We start from the raw sequence: 24,972 nt of genomic DNA on the forward strand, positions 1-24,972 counted from the left end.
TGTCCGGAATGCTCGAGCCACCGGCAAAAAATCAGGTGCCGTTTTCGTCAGGTTTTTTTTCTTCTCGTTGCTTTTTTCCTCAACAGTCAAGCTCTGCAAGGTCTGCTGAAGCTGTTGCTAAGCTACAGAGACGCTTGGACTGTTTAGAAGCTGTAAGCAACAGGGTTTGTTGACAGATACGGAGCTCGGAAGCTTCCGTATCTTTCAACATTAGCGCTGGAATGTCTGGCAGTTTTGAGGGAACGGCAACAGGTCGGTGCCGGATAGCACAAAGTTTCCTGTACTTGTACTATTATATTCTGTTATCGGTTGTATCCTTATCTACCTTTAGTTCAGGGAACTGGGAAAAATAATTATTGCAGTACAAACTGAATTTTTCTCTTGCCCCAACATTATGTCGGTAGCAGAACTTCAAAAATGTAAGCAACAACACCGTCGGTTCTTGGCGGGGAAAGGAGCTACCAATGGCTGCCGGCTGCATTTGGTGTGGGGTAGTGTTTTGGGGAAAATGTGACCTACAGTCATTCCTTTCCCATCTTCTCCCAATCACTCCTGCTTCCTATCGCCATCCTGCTCCTTTCATTTCCCCAACCCCTTCACCATGCCACTACTTCCTCCCCGTCTTACTACCATCACACACCCATCATGACACTTCTTCCCCTTTGGGCTACGTGTTCAACCCCTGTATCCTCCCCTCCCCCTTCCTCTGCTATCACTCTCTTCACCCTTAACCCTCTATCCATTCCCCCCACACCCAACTGCCATTTGCTTCATCTACCCCACTCCCACTTGCTTTATTGGGTGGCAGGAGGCTAAAGACCACTTCAACCTCAACCTGTTTTCCTATCTCCTGCCCCTCTTCCCCCTGCCCCTTTGATGTCTCCTCTTCTCCTTTGATGCCTCCCCCCTCCTGTTTGCTTCCCTCAGCGACTTTGTTTGTTTTCAAAGTTCAATTAAAAAAAAAATTAGAATGAGGAAAGACAGTCAGCCTTTCTATCTTTGTCTCATAAGTGTTAGCAATTAGGATTTCTGTCACATGGACTTAAGGAATTGGCAAATACCTTTTCCCACTGTTAGCAAACGGGTGTATAATTAGTTGGCTTCAGAATTCACTTTTTTTGATAAATGAATGAAGTCTCTCCACCTTTTCTCTTTCTCTTCCCTCACCAAGCTTAAAGCACTTTCTGTATTGCATACTAAAACACAAACGCTACGACGGATGTATAATCAGATCATTACTTTTCTCTTCATTCTCTCTCGCGTGAGGACATGCTCCCACACACACAAGTGAACGCGCACACATCCTCTCTTTAAAAAAAAAAAAAAAAAAAACACCCAATAAAGGCTTTGAAATTTGGCCTCATAGGCACAGTGCACATGCTGAAACTGTACGTCCAAATTCAGCTGACAGCCGCAGCTCTGGACAAATATATCAAGTCAAACCCAGACTTGGGAAAGCTGAGGCCTTCAAGTAAAAACTCTAATGAAGGCATACACAAGACAACTCTGGTTTAAATTTTAATTTTGTGAAATTTGTAATTTTTAAAAATGGGATTAAATGGTTATTTTGCACATTAGAAATTTCACTCCTGAGGAAAGAAAATGGTTGGGAAAAAATTCTAATTTGATATGCTCTCGCTATCCGTGTGATAATATCTCGTAACATTGAAAATGCCTATCGCGCCACCACCTATGGGAGTAACGTACTGCACGTACCTGCGAGCTTTCGATGGGAGTGTGTGCCCCACATTCTAAATGTACAGGAAACTTTGGTTTATCCGAAGGTTAACTGTCCGGAATGCTCGATCCACCGGCAAAATTCAGGAGTCAGTTCAGTAAGTTTTTTTTCTTTTCGTGGCTTTTTTTTTCCACCAGTCAGGCTCTGCAAGGTCTAGCTAAAGCTGTTGCTTAGCTACAGAGACGCTTGCAAGCTACGGCCGACTGTTTAGAAGCTGCAACAGTGTTTGTTGCTAGATACGGAGCTCAACTCCGTATGTTTTAACATTAGCGCTGGTTTGTCCGGCAGTTTTGATGGGACGGCAACAGCTCGGTCCCGTCGGTGCCGGATATCACAAAGTTTCCTCCTGTAATATATAGTAGATATAATGCCACAATGTTGTAATTTTCAGCAAGGTGGATCTTAGCTTCCATCGGAGCTGCTGATAGCCTATCCTATCCTCCTAGTTTACATCACAATGGTTTCTTTGACAGAGAATTTGTTAAATTAAAATCAGTTAATTTTTTTCACAATAGAAAATAGCTTAGAGGCCCAATGCCAGTTTTGATTTCCTGTGGGTTTATCATTTTCCCTGGAAGATTTTTGTTCATCTGATTACATATATGGCTTTAAGTTATTAACGTTCTGCCGCTGAAGCTTTGACACAGATCAGTGTATACCTGATCACAATGATGTACGACAGGTTGGGTTCCCCATTGCTGTTAAGTAAAGAAAGGTCATAGGATAGGATAGGCTAGCAGCAGCTCAAATACACTTTTTCACGAACTGAACCATCTATCTGCAGCGCTCAGAGAATACTGGGGAGGGATCCAAAAGAAATAAATGTCTAATTTTGTTTTAAAAGCTTTTCTTTGTGAATTTTATGTTTATCTGTTTAAAGAATGTTCACAGTAATTTCCGCTGGTGGTCTCCTGATCGTCTGCCATAACTTCAGAAGATTGGCAGAAACCCTTGAGAACTGGTACAAACTGCTGTTTCTCTGGTGTTTTTATTGATCTTCCACCAAAGTTACAAAGGGAGATCTGGGAACCCCCCACAGAAATTCTGTCCTGTTGGTACTAAGGAATGTAACCCTTTTGCATTTTGGGTATCTAACCCCAAACCACCAGAATTACATTTTTGCATTCACCACAGCAGCCATCATGTGGCGTCTGAGTGAAATGACCAATTTAGTGTTGAATTAGGAATATAAGAACAGGTGTATGCCATTCAGCCCCTCGAGCCTGTTCCGTCATTCAATTAGATCATGGCTGATCTGTATTTTAACTTAATTTACCCACCTTGGTTCCATAACCCTTATTACCCTCACATAACAAAAATCTCTGTCATTCTTAGTTTTGAAGTTTTCAATTGACCCAGCCTCAACAGCTTTTTGTGGGAAAGAGTTCCAGATTTCCACTACACTTTGTGTGAAGAAGTGCTTCCTGACATCACTCCTGAACGGCCTAGCTTTAATTTTAAGGTTATGCCCCCTTGTTCTGGACTCCCCCCACCAGAGGAAATAGTTTCTCTCTACTCTATCAATTTCTTCAATCATCTTTAAACACAATTAGGAGTTGTAGGTTCAAACTCACTGACTGGATCGAAATTGCCCCAAACTCATTTCATTTAGGACGCTTGCAGCCAGTGCATGGCAGAAGCTCATGCAAATATGTATTTAAAATCTACCAAGTATAAAGAAATTCTGATGGCAACTTAGTTTTCACTGCACCTTTTTGACATTTCAGCAGTGTATTTTGCTGAGTTATGTTTTTGTAATGGTTCTATTTTTAAAACTAACTGCAATTAATTAAACTACCTAAATTGGAATGGTCTGATGAAATATTAAGCGAAGTGCACTGAAATGCTTTATCATGTATATCAGATAACATAGTTGTTCCAGTTTTACTCTAATCCATCTAAGTATGAAGTACTGTTAAATATTTCTTGTTGATGCAGTGCAGTTTTAGAATCATAGAAATTTGTGGCACAGAAGGAGGCCATTCGGCCCATTGTGTCTGTGCCGGCTGAAAAAGAGCTACCCAGCCTAATCCCACTTTCCAGCTCTTGGTCCGTAGCCTTGTAGGTTACGACACTTCAAGTGCATATCCGAGTAGTTTTTAAATGTGAGGTTTGCTGCCCCAACCACCATTTCAGGCAGTGAGTTCCAGACCCCCACCACCCTATTGGGTGAAAAAAAATTCTCAACGCCCCTCTAATCCTTCTTCCAATTATGCCCCCTGGTTATTGACCTCTCTGCTAAGGGAAATAGAGTGGATAGGAAGGACCTATCTAGGCCCCTCATAATTTTATACGCCTCAATTAAATCTCCCCATAGCCTCCTCTGTTCTAAAGAGAGCAACCCCAGTCTATCCAATCTTTTCTCAGAACTAAAATGCTCCAGTCCTGACAACAACCTCGTAAATCTCCTCTGTACCCTCTTTAGTGCGATCATATCCTTCCTGTGATGTGGTGACCAGAACTGTGTGCAGTACTCGAGCTGTGGCCTAACTAGTGTTTTATACAGTTCTAGCATAACGTCCCAGCTCTTGTATTTTATGCCTCGGCTAATGAAGGTAAGTATCCCATATGCCTTCTTTAACCGCCTTATCTATGTCCTGCTACCTTCAGGGATCTGTGGACATGCACTCCATGGTCCCTCTGTTCCTCGACATTTCAGTATCCTACCATTTATTGTATATTCCCTTGCCTTGTCAAAATCAAATCAAATCAACTTTTATTGTCATTGTTAGTGCACAAGTGCAGTACAACGAAATGTAGGCTTGCGGCTCCCGAGTGTGTACATTTAGATTAAGACATTTAAACATTCAACATACATTTGGCTTGTAATACATTAACATAAACATAACCATAATAAAGTGCATTGGCAGATGTGCAGGCTTTAGAGTTTATTTGTGGAGTTCAGTAGGATGACAGCCCTGGGAAAGAAGCTGTTCCTAAATCTGGTCGTACGGGTGCGAATGCATCTGTAGCGTCTCCCAGATGGCAGGAGGGCGAACAGACTGTGGCTGGGGTGGGTAGGGTCTTTGATGATGGACCGTGACCTCCGTAAACAGCGTTTCTGGTATATGTGCTCTATGGTCGGTAGCCGGGTGCCGGTAATGCGTTGGGCAGTTTTGACTACCCGCTGCAGGGCTTTCCGGTCATAGTAGCTACAGTTGCCATACCATACTGTGATACAGTTTGTCAGGATGCTCTCTATTGTGCAGCGGTAAAAGTTAGAGGGGATCAGGGGTGACAGGTTGCATCCCTTCAGCCTCCTTAGGAAATATAGGCGCTGCTGGGCCTTCTTCACCAGAGAAGAGGTATTGAGGGACCAGGAGAGGTCTTCCGTGATGTGGACTCCGAGGAACTTAAAGCTGTCCACCCTTTCCACCACAGCCCCATTGATGTGGATGGGGGTGTGACTTCCGCCTTTTAGACTTCCTGAAGTCCACAATGATTTCTTTGGTTTTCTTGATGTTAAGGGCCAGGTTGTTATCGGCGCACCACTTCACGAGATGCTGGACCTCCTCCCTGTAGGCTGACTTATCGTTGTTGGTGATCTGGCCTCCTACCGTGGTATCATCCGCAAACTTGATGATGGTGTTGGAACCATGAACAGCCACACAGTCGTGGGTGAAGAGGGAGTAGAGGAGGGGGCTCAGCACACATCCTTGTGGGGCCCCTGTGTTCAGGGTCGGCGGGGGGGGGGGGCGGAGGTGTGGTTACCTAATTTGACAGACTGGGGTCTGTTTGTTAGGAAGTCCAGGGTCCAGTTGCAGAGGGAAGTGTTCAGGCCAAGAGTTTGGAGTTTGGTGGCCAGCTTGTTGGGGACGATAGTGTTGAATGCTGAGCTGTAGTCTATGAACAGCATTCTGATGTAGGTCTCCTTACCATCTAAGTGATTCAGTGCCGAGTGTAGAGCAGTTGTGATTGCATCCTCCGTTGATCTGTTTGCACGATAGGCAAACTGGTGTTGGTCAAGAGAGGCGGGAACATTGGCTTTGATGTGAGCCAGGACCAGTCTCTCTCAACACTTCATTATGATGGGTGTGAGTGCAACAGGTCGATAGTCGTTCAGGCACGTCACAGCCGTTTGTTTTGGCACAGGAATAATGGTAGTGGTCTTGAAGCATGTAGGGACTACTGCCTGGGCCAATGACAGATTGAAGATGGCGGTGAAGACATCAGCCAGCTGATCAGCACATTCCTTGAGTACCCGTCCAGGGATGCTATCCGGTCCAGCAGCCTTACGTGTGTTCACTCCGCGTAGAACACCCCTTACGTCAGAGGTCGACAGAGTGAGCACCTGGTCTTCCGGGGGTGGCAAGGCTTTGGTAGCCGGCTCCCTGTTGTCCCTGTCGAAGCGAGCGTAGAAGTTGTTGAGCTCCTCCGGAAGCCCTCTCCAAATGCATTACCTCACACTTCTCCAGCTTGAATTCCATTTGCCACTTTTCTGCCCACCTGACCAGTCATATCTTCCAGCAATCTACAGCTTTCTTCCTCACTAGAAACCACACAGCTAATTTTTTGGTATCATCTGCAAACTTCTTGATCATGCCCCTTACATTGAAGTCTAAATCATTGCTACATACCACGAAAAGCAAGGGCCCTAATACTGAACCCTGTGGTACCCCACTGGAAACAGCCTTCCAGTCACAAAAACACCAATTCACTATTACCCTTTACTTCAAGCCACGGAGCCAATTTTGGATTGAACTTGCCACTTTTCCTTGGAACGTATGGGCTTTTACTTTTCTGACCAGTCTGCCATGTGGAATCTTGTCCAAAGCCTTGCTAAAATCCATGGAGACTACGAAAAATACGCTAGCCTCATTGAATTTTTTGAGGAGGTAATAAGGAGGGTCAATCAAGTTAGTCAGACGTAACCTTCCCTTAACAAATCCATGCTGACTGTCCTTGATTACTCCGTGCCTTTCTAAATGATGATTAATACTGTCCCTCAGAATTTTTTCCAATAATTTGCCCGCCACCAAGGTTAGGCAGACTGGTCTGTAATTACTCGGTCTATCCCTTACTCCCTTTATAAACAACGTTAGTAGTCCTCCGGCACCTGTAGCCAGAGAGGATTAGGAAATGATGGTCAGAGCCTCCGCTATTTTCTCGCTTGCTTCTCTTAACCGGCTGGGATACATTTCATATGGACCTGGCAATTTATCTACTTTCAAAGATGCTAAGCCCATTAATATTTCCCCTCTCACTACGTTTATCCCATCCAATATTTCACACCCCTCCTCTTTAACTACAGTGTCTGCATTGTCCCCCTCTTTTGTGAAGACAGATGCAAATTATTCATTAAGATAATGAAGCAGTCCATGCCTGCATGCAACAAGACCTGGACGGCATTCAGACTTGGGCTGATAAGTGGCAGGTAACATTCACGCCACAGAAGTGCCAGGCAATGACCATCTCCAACAAGCACGAGCCTAACCACCTCTTGTCACTCAACGGTATTACCATTGCTGAATCCCCCACCATCAACATCCTGGGGGGTCACCATTGACCAGAAACTTAACTGGACCAGCCACATAAATACTGTGGCAACAAGAGCAGGTCAGAGGCTAGGTATTCTGCGGCGAGTGTCTCACCTCCTGACTCCCCGAAGCCTTTCCTCTATTAACAAGGCACAAATAAGGAGTGTGATGGAATAGTCTCCACTTGCCTGGATGAGTGCAGCTTCAACAACACTCAAGAAGCTCGACACCATCCAGGACAAAGCAGCCCGCTTGATTGGCATCCCATCCACCACGGGCGTACTGTGGCTGCACTGTGTACCATCTACAAGATGCACTGCTGCAACTCGCCAAAGCTTCTTCGGCAGCCCCTCCCAAACCCGTGACCTCTTCCACCTAGAAGGACAAGGGCAGCAGTTGCATGGGAACACCACCACCTCCAAGTTCCCCTCCAAGTCACACACCATCCTGACTTAGAAGTATATTGCCGATCCTTCATCGCCGCTGGGTCAAAATCCTGGAACTCCCTCCCTAATATCACTGTGGGAGTACCTTCACCACATGGACTGCAGCGGTTCACGAAGGAGGCTCACCACCACATTCTCGAGGGCAATTAGGGATGGGCAATAAATGCTGGCCTTGCCAGCGACGGCCACATCCCATAAAAAACAAATTCCACCTCCACACAGGTTACCTTTTTGGTCTCCAATAGGCCCTACTCTTACCTTATTATCCTCTGGCTCTTTATGTATTTATAAAACATCTTTGGGTTTTCCTTGATTTTACTTGCCAATATTTTTTCATGCCCTCTCTTTGCTTTCCTGGTTTCCTCCTTAATGTCACCCCTGCACTTCCTATACTCCTCTCTGCTTTCTGCAGTATTGAGCTCTCGGTATCTGACATAAGTTTCCCTTTTTTGCCTTCTCCTACCCTGTATGCTCCTTAACATCCAGGGGGCACCAGATTTGGAAGTCTCACCCTTTTTCTTAGTGAGGGTTCAGTACAAATATGTTCTCACAATCACCTCCTTGAATGCCTTCCACTGCTCTGACATTGATTTACCTTCGAGTAGCTGTTTCCAGTCCACTTTTGCTAAATCACATCTCTGCTTGGCCTTTCCCTAATTGAGAACTTTTACTCCTGGTCTGTCTTTTGCCTTTTCTGTAACTATACTAAATCTACCTGAATTATAATCACTACCACCAAAATGCTCTCCCACTGATGCCCCTTCCACCTGCGCAGCTTCATTCTCTAAAACTAAGCCCAGAACTGCCTCCTCTCTTGTTGGGACTTGCTACTTACTGTTTTAAAAAAAAAAAAAAGTTCTCCTGAATGCATTTTAAGATTTCTGCACTTTCTATACCTAGTACACTCCCAGCAGTGTGATTGCCCCTTTTTTTGTTCTTCAGTTAAATCCATATGGCCTCATTTGTTGATCCTTCCAGCATATCATCCCTCCTGACAGCTGTGATTGTTTCTTTAACCAGTTTTGCGACCTCCCCCCCCCCCGCCCTTTTTTTAATCCCCCTTTCTATCTCATCTGAAAACCTTGTAATCAGGAATGTTGGGCTGCCATTCCTGCCCTTTCAGCCATGTTTCAGTAATAATAGCTATAATATCATACTTCCACATGCCTATCTGTGCCCTCAGCTCACCTGCCTTATTCACCAGACACCTTGTATTAATTAATGGTATTTATTTTAAGCACTGCCAACCCCTTTGTTTATTTTCAAGCCTTTGTTTTCTTTGCCTTCGAAACAGGCTTACTAATTTTCTGCCTTCCATTTCCAGCTTTGCTTCTCTCCCTTCTGAAGCTACGCTCAGGTTCCCATCTCCCTGCCAAGCTAGTTTTTAAAAAAATAAATAAATAAATAAAATAAAAAAATTCCTCTTACAATTTTTAAAGTCAAAATTGTATTTTCAAACTTGGGCAGCAGACTCATCTGAAATTGGCATCAAGAGAGTACTGGAATCTTAATTTAACTTCAGTAATTCAGAGAAGTGTAGCCATAGTATAAAATGAGCTTTGGAAAAAGTCTTAATGGAGGTATTAGTTTCTTATTTTCAAAAACACTATTGTAATTTCATTCTAGAGCAGCATTTTGTAAATATCAGGATAATTGAATATTCAATCAGAGGAAAACATTGGTATTGCCAGGTATTGTGACAAATCTTGCAATTGTTCTGAGATTTGCCACTAAATTGAGCATCTTACATTTATGCAGCACATGGCATTTGACTAGCTTTGCAATTCTTCAGGTATAGAATTGCCATTCAATTGACTAGTTTGTGAAGTTGCATCATTTTAAAAGGGAAATTCTGCCTTCTGGGATAGCAATATGTATAGCAACTGAAATTGCACATTTTGCATTCCAGCATTGGTGATACCCTGAATGGCTTTTCTAATCTATATAAAAAAAAAAGTAATCTGAACCAAAATTGTGAATTACAAGCAATAAGTATAATTTCAGATTAAAGTACATTATAAAGAAAGTTGACACTCTCTTTCCATTTTAGGGTGAACACACATGCACATTTACATATGCATCTCAAGGAGGAACCAATGAGGTTAGTGGTAAACAAGTGAAACTGACCTGATTATGCTCAGTGTGTAGTTAAATTAAATTCATTGGTGCTTATGTTCATCTGAAAGATTCAACGCTCCTTGAATGTTACAGTCATGCTGATACCATTGAGCAGTGCAAGCAGACGGCCTGAATTACTGTGGGCTCGCTATGCATTATAATTGATGAAAGTGGAGCTCAGTACATGTTTAAAAGTTTGCAGAGCTCTGCTCACCAGTCTCCAATTGTTGCCAACATTTTTAAAGTTGGAAAACAGGGTCGCAGTCATGCTAGACCACCTGCTGCCAGTGGTGTACTGAATTGACCAGAACAGTTACGCTGCTTATGTTGTCAGTATGATGTAAACATTACTTTTCTCCATCATCCAAGATGTGGTATAACTGTCCTACAATTGATGTGTTTAAGTATCCCTCTCCCTCCCTCGGATGATGCTGTTGAAATAGGAAAATTTGCATCCCTTAAGGATACACAGAGTTCCCAATTTGGTTGTTCCACAACAAAGTGCAATTCCCCCATACCACGGAATAATAGCTCTTGCTTTTGGAGGAGCAGGAGAGGAAGATACAGAAGAAACTCAATTTTGAGCATGACTCTCCGATTGGTTAAAGCTGCCACAAACATCTGTTTACACTCTTAGCTGAATTGTGGTGAGATTAGATATTAGAGAAAATTTCCCAATTGGAAGAAAAAGATTACCTATTTTAGTGGACTCATTCTTTGAATTGTTATCCTTCATAATTTTGCTGTTTGCTCTACCACCTGTCTGCACCTAATCTGATGTTTTAATTGTTATGATTGGGATAAATAAGGAAGCAGGGTGTGTCTTGTTTATCAAGTTGTAATAAAGGTATAGTTTTATGTTCGTCATACCCTTCACCCCCAAAGTTGACTATTTGGATACACTTGTGGGACAGGTCCCATTAAGTGAGTGTCTTTTTCGAGTATTTACGTGGCTCGTCCACGGGTCAAGTCCTAGCGAATCGTCACGGGCCAAGGAGGGCAGCAGATTCTGGGGTGTTAAGGCGGACCGGTTAGATTTCGTGAATGCGGGCGGCCAGTACAGGTCTTACCAAGCATGGAAGCCACCATAAAAGGTAGAAGCGAAACTGAGTTAGTGTCGTAAGGTTCAGTTAGTCGCCCTAAGTCATTTGATGTGTACGGAGGGAGTACAACAGACACGTGGGGTTGTAACAAACAATACATCAACGATGATGGACAAAAAAACTAACCAGGTACGACAATAGCAACAACTATGTACACTCACACCCCTGTGTGGAGTCCGGCCTGGGTCCATACCCACCATTTGGGGTTCTGGAGGTTATATCTTGGACATCGTCAACTTTGGAGAATCTTCTCAAGGCCCCTGATCCCTTGGAATGGTGGCAGCTTCCTATCCAGGGTAACCTGAGTTGATTAACTGCTGTTGGTAGCGTTCAAATCGTCAATACTCTCATCTGGTCGCGATCTTAATTGGCAGAGTCTTGTTCCGTCAGCCCTGTAGGAGCGAGTCTGACATGAGGTTTTATTCTGAGGCCTCTTCTCAGTTTGACCCCCAGAGGGTATCAAAAGCATCGTGTTTTTTAGGTTTTAAGTCCCCTCCTATCGCCGCCGATCATCTTTGAGTTACTCGGCTAGTCAGTTTGGCTGCACCGATGTGTTGCTGGCAGGACCGCATATTAGTATGACTCACTGTGGTTTAGAACTCAAAAGATTGCCACAGCTACAGCGTAACACCGGCTCCCCAACATTAGAAAGCAAGACTTACAGGCTTAAGGATTCTCGAAAGCCCTGTGGTAACTTCTTAAGCGGTTGAGGAGGTTTGGTTGCCCTGTCTATTTGTGGAGTTACTAGGCCAGTCATTTAGTGGGACCGCGTGGAGGTACGACTCACTGTGACTTAGAGCCCCAAAGATGGCCACAGCTACTTTGTAACCCTAGACTCCCTGAAGAGAGTCATAGTTACTCCCACGTCAGCTACTATGTGACTATAGCTGTATACAATTGGTTACCTTACTGGTTTGTTTTGAAGTTTAAGTTCAAAGCCCAGGGGCACTTGTACCACAAACTCCAAATGTTGTAAAATATGTAATGGTGCAGCCTTGTGTGTAACTAAATAATTTATGACATCTGATGATGTGATGGTAATGTGAAATTGTTATTTTATATCCACCATTTGAAATATTCAATTTTGTAATTCCAAGGGATGTTTTTAATCTTCTCTCTTCCCCTCCTTACCTTTGCTGCTGAAGATGTTAGCACTTGCTGTGTGATTCTATGGGCAGCAGGAACTCTTTTACCTCACCCAAGTAACCATTCTTCACATGCAAACCCAGATTGAGAGTGTTGGCAGGAATTTTTTTCATGGGTGCATCACAGCTCAGCCTGATCCTGACCTTACCCAATGTCCATATACCCAAGCAGTTTTAGTTGGGGGTCACTGATGGCCATCAGGAACAGAAACCCAGATACACCAGTAATTGTGATTTATATTACATGCACAAGTAAACTAGAAATTGCTTCATGGTTTGGGCCTCTTACGGTAAGGAAAACTCCCTTTTTTATCTCTCAAAAGTCAGAATTTTACTGGCTGGGGATTGCATTTCACTGTTCCATTTGGCTTAGGGTACACACTCGAAATGCCTTGACCTATCTGTTCTCTTTACAGATGCTGACTGTGTATTTACAGTAAATTCGTCTTTCTTCCCATCTATTTTCCCATGAAACCTGAAAGCCAGCACATTATTTGTGACCATCTTCTCACAATTGCTTAAAGAAACTTTAAATGCTTTCAGTATGTATGTTGGAAACTTCAGTTTGCGAGGATAAGGTGTTGATTTTTGCCCATTATTTTATTCCCTCTACTATATAGGCAATTTTTAAATGATTTGAATTAATCTTCCAGTACCAATTTGATTTTTGTGTCTCATCCATTTCCCCCCCAAAAAGAAATTTGTTTCGATGTGATTTTTAGCAACCATACTTTGAGAGACTGCAGCTTTAGGTTTTCAAGCCTTGCAGCTGCTATGATTTCTCTAAGTTAACTGACTGACTATAGCACAGAAATAATGGTTTTCTTTTTAAATGTCTTTTTTTGATGAAGCATAATTGCCTTCTCCCTGCAGCGATGGCACATGAGCGTAGGCATCAGTGAGGACAACAAGCTATTCTCCTGCTCTGTCTGGCGGTAAGTGAATAAGGATTTATGAGACTGCCTCAGATACAGAACTGTATCAGCCACAGTACATAAAATAAACTTACCTAGACCTATTTAGAGTTCGATTAATCACTTCTCAGACTTTTGAGCAAATCTAAGCTTAGAAATAACAAAGAATTTCAGTGATTGTTGCTTTCCTGTAGCGTCAGGAAATTTACACAGGACTAAATTTTCCCAGGAGGGAGAAGAAAGGTAAGTTTGCATGTTGGTAAGATTACTGATGGGGTAAACATTTGTATGGGCTTTATTTTCACAAGCAAATGCAATATCTGTTTTTTAAAAAAACCACCTAATTTATGGTATTGTGTGCACTTTATTTCTCAACTAACTGATCAGGAACATTGACTTTGTACAGAATATTATTCGTATGTGCTGCCCTAACCTGCACAAAGATACAATCACTTCAGCAGGCTTCATTGCTAACATTGAAAATAATGCCTGTACATTTTGCCGATCTATTAATATTGAATGACTGAAATAGAAAGATTCAGCAGGAATATCATCTTCTGTATTTTGTGAATAAAAATCAACAATCCTCTCATTGCTCCTGCAGCTGCTCCCACCATTAGCAGAAGACCTGTACCTACTAGTACGTCACCATTGTTTAATACAACTCAAAATGTTCGAGACAACCTACGTTTGGAAAGACAAAATCCATAATTGTACTGCTGAGTGTTTTGCATAGTCCAAGTGACCATTTCATACAGCCGCTGTTACACTTCACTGAAATTCTAATGACCGCATAGAGCACTAGGCTTCACATTTGTATCTACTGAGCTGATTGTCAAGTGGTATTGCAGAGGTCTTGGACCTAGGTTGCTCCCTCTGTTGGGTAGGGAATAATGCAGGGGCACATTAAGTGGAAGCGGGTAGGACGGAATGGAAGAAAGAATCCCATTTTAAAGGAGAAAGCTAATTTAAAAAAAGAATTGGGTGGGCGTGTGTGCTGTGAGGGGGATGCAGAGAAACTCCAGTACGATTTGGACAGATTGGGCAGATGCACGGTTATCCACTTTGGTGGCAAAAACAGGAAGGCAGCTTATCTGAACGGCAATAGAATGGGAAAAGGGGAAGTGCAACGAGACCTGGGTGTCCTTGTGCACCAGTCGCTGAAGGTAAGCATGCAGGTGCAGCAGGCGGTTAAGAAGGCAAATGGTATGCTGGCCTTCATAGCAAGAGGATTCGAGTACAGGAGCAAGGATGTCTTGCTGCAGTTCTACAGGGCCTTGGTGAGACCACACCTTGAATATTGTGTGCAGTTTTGGTCGCCTTATCTGAGGAAGGATGTTCTTGCCATGGAGGGAGTGCAGCGAAGATTCACCAGACTGATACCTGGGATGGCAGGAATGACGTATGAAGAGAGATTGGGTCAATTAGGCTTATATTCGCTAGAGTTTAGAAGAATGAGAGGGGATCTCATTGAAACTTATAAAATTCTTACAGGACTAGACAGACTAGATGCAGGAAGACTGTTCCCGATGGCAGGGGAGTCCAGAACCAGGGGTCACAGTCTAAGGATAAGGGGTAAGCCATTTAGGACTGAGATGAGAAATTTCTTCACCCATAGAGTGGCGAACCTGTGGAATTCTCTACCACAGAAAGCAGTTGAGGCCAATACATTAAATATATTCAAGAAGGAGTTAGATATATTTCTTAAGACTAATGGGATCCAGGGATATGGGGAGAAAGCAGGGACATGGTACTGAATTTGGATGATCAGCCATGATCGCATTGAATGGCGGAGCAGGCTCGAGGGGCCGAATGGCCTACTCCTCCTATCTTCTATGTTTCTATGTTTAATAAGAGTGCCTTGGGTTATGTATTTTTCAAAATAACTTGGCATCAACTGTCTATGGAAGATTTTGACTTTTTCTTTTGCAGACCTCAGGGAAAATCCTACCTGTTCTTCACCCAGTTTAAAACTGAAGTCACCAATGCTAAGATTGAATTTGCAAATGGTTTTGTAAGTGTATTTAAATTTTGATTTTTGTCATATCCTTTTGCAAAATGGTAATACGAACCAAATAATATGCTGCTTTGTCGGGCTGTATACCCTTTCTTACAGGCTGATTATACTACACCGTTTGAGTCGATGTGAAGTGGTTTCATCTTTGCATCAGTGCTTACTGAGTAGAGTAACTTGGGTGTGAAGTTGTCAGAATGAGATCCAGACAAGAGACCACCTTCAGGAGGTAGTCTTGTACGTTTTCAGCTTTGCATTGTAATCTGTGTTAGAGAAGGCTTGCACCTTATATCGTTCCTTATGTCTCAAAGCACTTCATGTACAACAAAATACTTTTAACGTGCAACGACTTGTATGCATGCAAAGTTTAAAAAGGTTCGCTACTTTTATAAACTTCACTTTTGATTTATTTAATGTTGATTCTTGGTTAACACTTAGATTAGTGTTCGGATTCCAATCAGTATGTAGTCATGCACAAGGCTCAGAGATGCATTTCTACTGGTCAAAGAGCAAAGTGGAGTTGTCAGTATAACTTGTTTTTGCTGGCTCTCTTTAAATACATATTGGTCACCTGGTACCTTTTAGTATATTGATTTCCTTATGGAGTTTAAAAAAATAAAATTCCTGTATTTAGCCTAGGAGTTAAACTTTTATAAAGGGTGAGGTAAATACTGTATCAGAGCTATTATTACTGCTATTTTTGTTTTTGTAAATGATACACCATGGAATTCCCCAATTTATTTTATGGAAGTCCTGTTAGCTTGTGGATGGCAATTTATCAGGTCTTTACCCAACTGGAGGCAATGGCCCCCCATCACTGCCCTAGTGCAGAGGCTGGGATTCAAACCCATGCTTGCATTGCACCATAGATTGAGAGCCCAGAAGTGTCAAATAGGCAGGCTTTGGCAAACTGGATGCAACGCTGCGCGCTTCACGGCCATCGCTGCCCCAGCGGGGAGATGGAGATTTGAGCCTATGCCTGCACTGCCCAATAGATGAAGAGCCCAACACCACTTGACGTATGACGTATGAGGAGAGATTGGGTCGATTGGGCTTATATTCGCTGGAGTTTAGAAGAATGAGAGGGGATCTCATTGAAACTTATAAATTCTAACAGGACTAGACAGACTAGATGCAGGAAGGATGTTCCCGATGGCGGGGGAGTCCAGAACCAGGGGTCACAGTCTAAGGATAAGGGGCAAGCCATTTAGGACAGAGATGAGGAATTCCTTCGCCCAGAGTGTGGTGAACCTGTGGAATTCTCTACCACAAAAGGCAGTTGAGGCCAATTCATTAAATATATTCAAGAAGGAGTTGGATATATTTCTTAAGGCTAAAGGGATCAAGGGATATGGGGAGAAAGCAGGGATAGGGTACTGAATTTGGATGATCTGCCATTTAACGAGATCATGGCTGAACAGGCTCGAGGGGCCGAATGGCCTACTCCTGCTCCTATCTTCCATGTTTCTATGTTTGACCATATTGTCACAAGTTCATAGATGGCAATCACAAGTGAATTATAAAGTTCTAGCTCCTGCATATTTTATTTTCTCTGGGTATTTTGTCCATAAAGCTGATTTAAGTAAAACTATAAATATTTAACTTACAAAAATGTTTTAATATGAAAAACAGGTCTCTGAGTGCAGCGGCTTAGTGTAGTAAATTAATTGAAGTGATGTGTATTACAGGACAATAAGGGTGATGTTTTCTTCCAAGATGCTAAAATCCCCAATCAGTTGCATCTGCCATTTTTTTAAGGATTTCAACAGCTGATGTCTGATTTTAGCATGTTAGGTGAGAAAGCTTCACATTCTCATTAGTCAAGCATAGTGCACTTCAGAAAACATAATTGTTACTGTCCATATTGTGTTTCAACTCACTTCATTGTGATGAATAGGCAGATGGGGAACTGTAAAAATAAATTAGTTACGTCTTCCACTCATTTAAGGGTTTAGTTCTAGAATTCTCAGTATTCCAGCATTTGGAGAATAAAACCTGCAACATCTTCTACATGAATATGTAAATCAATTGTTACTTGTGTGACATCAATCTTAAAAGGAGATTTTGGTTTTCTGGCTCTGCTCCCTTGAATGTAATTGTAAAAAGAACTTTAAAACTATTAACACAAATATCCACCAGCAGCCGTAATAATTCTGTTCGATGAATACAGGTTATTCTAATGAAATTGTCAACATCGGCTCAGTGTTAGCATTCTCGCTTCTGAGTCAGAAGGTCATGGATTCAAGCCTCACTCTTCGACTTAAGAACATAATGGCCCAGTAATTCTGTTCCAAACGCATGAGTACGGTTGGGGTACTCGCGCGTCTGGCCGGAGGAAATGCCGGTTTTCAGCATGCACAGCGCATGCGGAGAAAACCGGCATTTCCTGTCCTCTGAACGAAGGGGTTCAGAGGCACAGCGCGTGCGCAGTGAACTTCGTCGATTTCATTCATGGATTCAGTGAGGTTAAGTCCTTACAACTTACACATGAAAAAAGCATGTGTAAAGTTGCTCCAGAGGCTGCGGAGGAAGATATATTTTATCGTGGAGCTTCTGAAAGGCAATATTTTTGTTTGGGAAAGGGAGGAAAGTTATTTTAAGAAATGAGGTAAGTTTTAAAGTTTAATTTTTTTTTTTTAAACGGATTTTCAGTACTGTAGGTAGAAGGAGCAATTGTGGCTGTGTGAATTGAATTTGCTGTGTTTATTAAATGTGAAAATGACTGTTCTAAAATGAGTAATGTAACATTTCCAACATTTTTAAGAAAGAAACTTCATCAGTAATATATTCTTTTAAGTAATTATGTATGTATGTCCATATATATTCCTTTACGTATATGTATATATTCCTTTACTTATGTGTATGAATGTATGTATTTAATTATGATTTTCCAATAAGTTACTTTCTCTGAAAGTCATAATTAAATACATACATTCATACACATAAGTAAAGGAATATATACATACACATATACGCAAAGGAATATATACAGACATACATACATAATTACTTAGAAACTTTTCATCAGTAATATATTCTTTTAAGTAATTATGTATGTATGTCTGTATATATTCCTTTGCGTATATGTGTATATATATTCCTTTACTTATGTGTATGAATGTATGTATTTAATTATGACTCAGAGAAAGTAACTTATTGGAAAATCATAATTAAATACATACATTCATACACATAAGTAAAGGAATATATACATATACGTAAAGGAATATATATGGACATACATACATAATTACTTAAAAGAGTATATTACTGATGAAGTTTCTTTCTTAAAAATGTTGGAGTCATTTTCACATTTAATAAACACAGCAAATTCAATTCACATAGCCACAATTGCTCCTTCTACCTACAGTACTGAAAACCCGTTTTAAAAAACAAAAATAAACTTTAAAACTTACCTCAGCATTTCTTAAAATAACTTTCCTCCCTTTCCCAAACAAAAATATTGCCTTTCAGAAGCTCCACGATAAAATATATCTTCCTCCGCAGCCTCTGGAACAACTGTACTCATGCTTTTTTCATGTGTAAGTTGTAAGGACTTAACCTCACTGAAAGCATGAATGAAACCGGCGAATTTTACTGCGCACGTGCTGCCTGTGCAGTCGCACGCGTTCTGCCTCTGAACCCCTTCGTTCAGAGGACAGGAAATGCAGGTTTTCCCCGCATGCGCTGTGCATGCTGAAAACCGGCATTTCCTCCGGCCAGACGCGTGAGTACCCTGACCGTACTCACGCGTTTGGAACGGAATTACTGGGCCAACATTTTACATGTCAATAAAATGAAAAATTTAACAATTGCACGATTTGCCCCCTCGCATCTGCGACTGAGGGTCCAAGGAGGTGCATTGCGCAAGAGGTCATCGTCGTACGTATCCTCACACTGTTCCCTTTCGGGAACTGTATGAAGTGGTGGAAGGATTTCTGGCCACGTTAACGCTCCTTCCGTGACCATAACCATCTTCATACCAGCCATTAGAGTGGTTAGTCCTATGGCGTGAGGGTTTTACGGGCTCCCACAACCCATTTGAGGGGGGGGGGGGGTGGGGGGGCACCCACGGACGCAAGTATCCCGCTGGATGTCCACCCAGAATTTATAGTTGGAGCTCCGACTCCACTTGCCGGGACTGTCTGGAGCGGGGCTCGAAACCCTACTCCTTCTGGCCCAGCGGCGGGGATGCTTACCGCTACGCAAAAGGCCCACTCCGCGCAAAAGGTGACACCCATACGTTTCCTGCGCCTTTTCCCTCCCCGTGACTGGAGCCCTATGCTGCCACTTGAAAGACCAAGCTATCATCTATCCTTTTTGCGGCGCCTTGGACTTCTCATTACCAATGATGAGCAGGCGCTGCGCCTCCACTTCGTTGAGGAGATTGCTGAGGTCATCATCAGTTCAATTGTGAGTTCTTTTAATGCCGTGAATTGTGCTCATTCCAGTCATTTCACGTTGCTAATCTGAGTGGGCCTTTGGCGTAGCGGTAGCATTCCCGCCGCTGGGCCACACGGCGTAGGGTTTCTAACCCCGCTCCAGACAGTCCCGGCAAGTGGAGTCGGAGCTCCGGCTCTAAATTCTGGGTAGACATCCAGTGGGATATTTGCGTCCGTGGGTGTGGGTGGCCCCCCCCCCCCCCTCGTATAGGTTGTGGGAGCCCGTAAAACCCTCCCGCCATAGGACTAACCACCCTAATGGCTGGTACAAAGATGGTTACGGTCACGGAGCGTTAATCACGGCCAGAAATCCTTCCACCACTTCATACAGTTCCCCAAAGGGAACAGTGTGAAGACACGTACGACGACGACGTTGCTAATTAAATAAATGGAATGAAAAAAATGCTTTCAGGGCTTTTAAAAGTCTTTCAATCGCTTTAATTCTGTTTAAAACTACTTCAGATTCTTCAAAATAATGTCAACATTTTTAAAAGTTTATAAAAGTTACCAAAAGCTTCTTAAAAATACCAAAAACCTATTTAAAATGCTGCTCTACATGTAAAAATGCTTTGCAGCTTGTGAGAAACATTGGGGGCGTGTCCTTTTAAAATGAGACCTCAAGGGGCGTGTCTCACTTGCACTGCGCGCTCCAGGCTTCGCGCTGGCTGCACTCCTGGGCGGCGTTTCGTCAGACGCTGCCCGGGAGTCAACATTTTAAAACAGGAATTCCAGGCGTCCCTGAAGCTCAACGGCCGGCGCGTCGGGTAAGTGCAGATCGGGGGCTTGCACGCGCGGCAAGCCCCCGACCCGAATTTCTGCCCCAACCTAGGTTGACACTTCAGTATAGTGCGGAGGGACTACTGCGCGGAGGGACTACTGCGCCATCAGGTGCAGTCTTTCAGACAAACTGTTAAACTGAGGCCCCATCTGTTCTCGGGTGGATGTAAAAGATCCCATGATACTATTCAAGCAAGAGGAATTCTCCTCGTGTCCTTGCCAATATTTATCTCTCAGCCAATCAACATCAATAAAACAGATTATCTAGTCATTTATCTCCATTGCTGTTTGTGAGACCTTGCTGTGCACAAATTGGCTGCCACGTTACATTACATCAGTGACTACACTTCAAAAGTACTTCATTGGCTGTAAAGTGCTTTGGAATGTCCTGAGGTCATGAAAGGCACTATATAAAATGTGAATTCCTTCTCTTTCCCCCCGCCCCCCCCCCTTCATTTTCGCCTGAGGTAACTTGCCAGGGTTCCTTACGTTTCGTCCTTGGAAGGAATCACATTGTAAGTCACACTTTAAGTGTGACTTACAATGTGAATGTTAATATTCTTGCAATTCACCAACCAAGTGGCACCTGAATCCATCATCATTCAGTTGTATTATGGGGAAAAATGTATACATCAGCATTTTGTCAGGGTTGAAATATTTAATAGTGTGTTCTGCCTTGGAGTTAGAGCTTCAAAAAATGCCACTGACCCAAAAAGGCTATACGTTTCCATCCAATTTTCTTCCTTCCCTTTCTGGAGACACTTCATGCTAGGATTCTGATCTATGGCAACTATTCGCTCACTGCTGTGGCAAACTTCATGTGTGAGTCTAGGTAGTTAGTCAGTGGGCGAGCTGATTGTGGAGGATGTTGCAGTGTAGTCCCGATCTTGTTCCTACTTTTGCATTTTTCAACAGGTGTCGCCTTATCCCACTCGTGTTTGAAAAAAAATTGTGACACAGCAAATGCCATTATGCTGAGATGAGCAAATTCAATGCAGGGAATTTCTTACCCTTCCCCTCCCTCACAAAAATGGCAGGTGTAATGTGTTAATTGATGTTTGTAGTTATATTGAATACTACGTTCATATCAACTCTCAAATGGTTTGCTGCCAAAAGCGTTGTTGGGTTATGATGTTTACTTTTATTGAGAAACCCAAGTGAAGGGCTAGAAGACTCATCACAGAGGACACTACCAAGCGTGAGATGCAACAGCAAGCAGTGGCGAAATGTCATCCAGTTTGGATTATAGGAGACCTGTAGAAAGGGGGAAGATTGAAGGAAGTAAAGAGTAAAGTAGTTGAAGTCCGAGAAGGAATGAGGGTAGAGGATGGCATGAGTGAGTCTTGATTTCAGCAAGTAAGGATGCAATGAGCAGGAAGAGAAAAAGTATAGGATGGGGTAAAGAAAGAATGTTCAGGGGAATAATGACCATAATAGTATTAACACAACAGAGGGAGACTGGAAAGGTTACAACTGATTAGAATTTCTAATTATAAAGGCTACAATAAATGTGCTTGGTGCATTGCAAAGTAATATATAGGTAACATGATACAGCTGAAAGAATAGCAACAGGGCCAGGCAGCCAGTTTAAAGAAGGTCCTCTGTAGCTTTATCCTTTGAAGAAGTTAGCTATATTCACTTTAAAGAGTAGATGAACTCATCAGTATTTTCCATGATCTGATTGAAGATTTTGTTGCAATTCAGTAGAATTACACTTCCTTTAAGTTGAACAGACCTCCCTTGCACTCCAGGGAATATGTGATTTGGTTTTCTTGTGAAGTGCAGAATATACCGTAGCTCATAATACACTGCATTCTTTTTATGTTCAAGGTTATTATGGAGGCTTAACCAGAGGGGCTTTTTTTGTGTGGTTTACTATAAATTAGAATTTACTGCTCCATGGAATAAATAACCAAAACATAAATGCTATAAAAATAAATATGTTCTCAATTTTTCCCTGTGCTTCTTTTCCTGCCATTCTTCTTCCTTCCTGGAGTTGTCAACTCCTTGCTGAGGTACCTTTCCTGACTGGTGTGAATCCAGACTAGAGTGTGTCACCAGGCTATTTGATCGTGGAAGGCATCACAGCTGAACCTGATCTTGTCCTCTGTTAACATCCACACACCTGCACTTCTGTGCACTAGATAATGATCAGGTTTAGGAATCATGCCTCTGTCTTTTTACATACTCCCCTTGCTAAAGCAGCAGTCTTGCGATGAAAATTTTCTTCAAACTTTTCTAATGTGGCACTTGTTCCGGTAGAATGTCAAATGTTGAGGGCATATTTGAAACATAGTAAGTAAACTCTTAACACACCAGATTAAGTGAAAACTAAAGTAAGCCATTTATTTATAAAATCGAGGTATGATTAAATAATTTTTTCCTAGACAACAGACCTGCTCTGTAGTGTAGCGCAACTTGTATTTTTTTAAATTAATTTATGTGATGTGGGCGTTGTTGGCAAGGCTAGTATTTATTGCCCATCCCTAATTGCCCTTAAGGTGGTAGTGAGCTGCCGCCTTAGACCACTGCATGTGGTGAAGGTACTCCCACAGTGCTGTTAGGGAGCGAGTTCCAGGATTTTGACCCAGCGACTGAGGGAACAGCGATATATTTCCAAGGCAGGCTGGTGTGTGTCTTGGCGGGGAACTTGCAGGTTGTGGTGTTCCCATGCACCTGCTGCCCTTGTCCTTCTAGATGGTAGAGGTTCGCGGGTTTGGGAGGTGATGTCGGAGAAGCCTTGCTGCAGTGCATCTTGTAGAGGGTACACACTGCAGCCACAGTGCGCCGTTGGTGGAAGGAGTGCATGTTTAAGATGGTGGATGGGGTGCCAATCAAGCAGGCTCCTTTTGTATATTAATTTAAAAAAAATCTTTGCAGATCTCTGGAATTCATAGCCATTACCCAGGATTTGTAAATCAGCCTTTCCTTTTATAGAGCAAATCTTCCCCAGCAGTATATTAAGCTGAATTTTGGCCCTTCTAACTTGCTGACGATAGAATTTTTATTTGAGTAATGCTGATGTGTGAAAATAGAAACCTTGAAGGTAAATCTACAAGTTTAAGTTCTAGTTACCATCAACATGAGTAGCAGGAAATCATCACACGCTGGATACATCATCAATCAGTTGATGTAAGCACCAAGACTCGTGTGAACTTTCAGCTGAACAGAAGGTGCATTTTATTCCTGCTCCAATTGATGCTAGATACAGTTTCATAGGTGCTGCTTGTCCTCCGGGACCTCACCCAAGTAGCCATTTCTCATGCATGAGCGTAGACTTGAGTGTTTGCAGGATATTTGACTGGCGATGCACATGGGGGATTGAAACCATACAGATTTACCGCAAAGCGGGAGACCATTTGTCTCATTATGTCTGTGCCGGCTCTTTGCTAGAGCAATCCAAAACTAATCCCACTGCCCTGCTGTATTCCCATAGCTTTGTATCTTCCTCTGCTTCAAATATTTATCCAATTTTCCCATTAAAAGATGCAATGGTATCTGCCTCAACCACACCATGTGACAAAGCTTTCTATGCTCGTAACAACTTTCTGTGTAAATAACTTTCTTGGAACCCCTCTCAACCATTTAGTGAATATTGGCCCTGAAATTAGGATCGGGGGCTTGCCGCGCGTGCAAGCCCCCGATCTGCACTCACCCTGCGCGCCGACATCTGAAGCCCGGGCCTGCTTGCATTTCCTGTCACAGGCCCGGTTCAGCTGTCGGCGCGCTGTGCTAACCTGATCCAGCGGCGTAGTTAGTGCGATGTGCCGGCTGGGATCAGGTGAGCACTGTGCAGCCAATCAGGGGAGGGGAAACTCATTCATGAGTGACAGTAAGAGCTGTCAAACTCATGAAAAGTATGGGCTGCCAAAACACTACTTTAACTTTAAATAAAATTTAAAAAAAAATCCCACTGATTATAATAACTATAAATAAGTTTTAAAAAATGTTTTAAACAATTAATCAATTTTTTGAAAAAAATAAATTTTTAAAAAATAGGGTCTAAAACTAAACTTACCATCCTGTAAATTCTTTAAAAATAACAAACCTGTGGAAAAAAAATTTCTACATTGTACTAAAAGCCCACTTAACTGAAAAACTAAATACTTACGTCTTGTTTTTCCACGCGTTCTGCCTCTTAACCCCTTGGGTCAGAGGACAGGAAATGCCGGTTTTCAGCGCATGCGCTGTGCATGCTGAAAACCAGCAATTCCTCCGGGCACACGCGTGAGTACCCCGTCCATACTCGCGCGTTGTGCCCGGAATTACTGGGCCATTATAAATTGATGACCTGTCATCACTGACTCCCGAACCAGAGGAAATAATCTTTTCCTATTCACGCTGTTAAAGCTCCTTGGCTTTCTCTGTCCCAATGGAATAGCCCAATATTTTAAGTCTCTCAAAATTATAGTTTCCCATCCCTGGCCTCATCCTGGTGAATCTACGTTGTGTGTTCTCTATGGCTTTAATGCTCTTTCTGTAGAGGCATGCCCAGAATTGTACACGGTACTCTAGCCTAACCAAAGTTTTGAATAAAATCATCATTATTTCCTTACTCTGGTACTCTATGCCCTATTTTACTGGCCTTTTTATGGCTTTGTTTACCTTCACTCGGACTTTCAGGGGATTATGTATTTGAATCCCTAGATCTCTTCGTTCATCTACACCCATTGGTGTCTTTCCGTCAAGTGTATACTCCCATTCCTTTTTTTTCCTCCCAAAATGTATTATCTCACATTTCCTCGGCATTAAATTGCATCTGGAATCTGTCTGCCCATCCTGCTGCCCTGTTGTCCTG

General features: G+C 42.6%; 1 protein-coding gene across 1 annotated transcript in view; it reads left to right on the forward strand.

Annotated features, from left to right (window-relative positions):
• mydgf (myeloid-derived growth factor) overlaps positions 1-24,972 on the forward strand; it is a 62,641-nt gene that overhangs the window by 21,824 nt on the left and 15,845 nt on the right. Inside the window, exons 2-4 of the mRNA XM_086004872.1 lie at positions 9,712-9,762; positions 12,901-12,962; positions 14,874-14,955. Coding sequence (XP_085860998.1) covers positions 9,712-9,762; positions 12,901-12,962; positions 14,874-14,955 — 195 coding nt within the window. The remainder of the gene's footprint in view (positions 1-9,711; positions 9,763-12,900; positions 12,963-14,873; positions 14,956-24,972) is intronic.

Source organism: Somniosus microcephalus, chromosome 13, assembly GCF_052327205.1.
Source record: "Somniosus microcephalus isolate GS21.2 chromosome 13, FLI_Smic_1.0, whole genome shotgun sequence".
NCBI classification, from domain to species: Eukaryota; Metazoa; Chordata; class Chondrichthyes; order Squaliformes; family Somniosidae; genus Somniosus; species Somniosus microcephalus.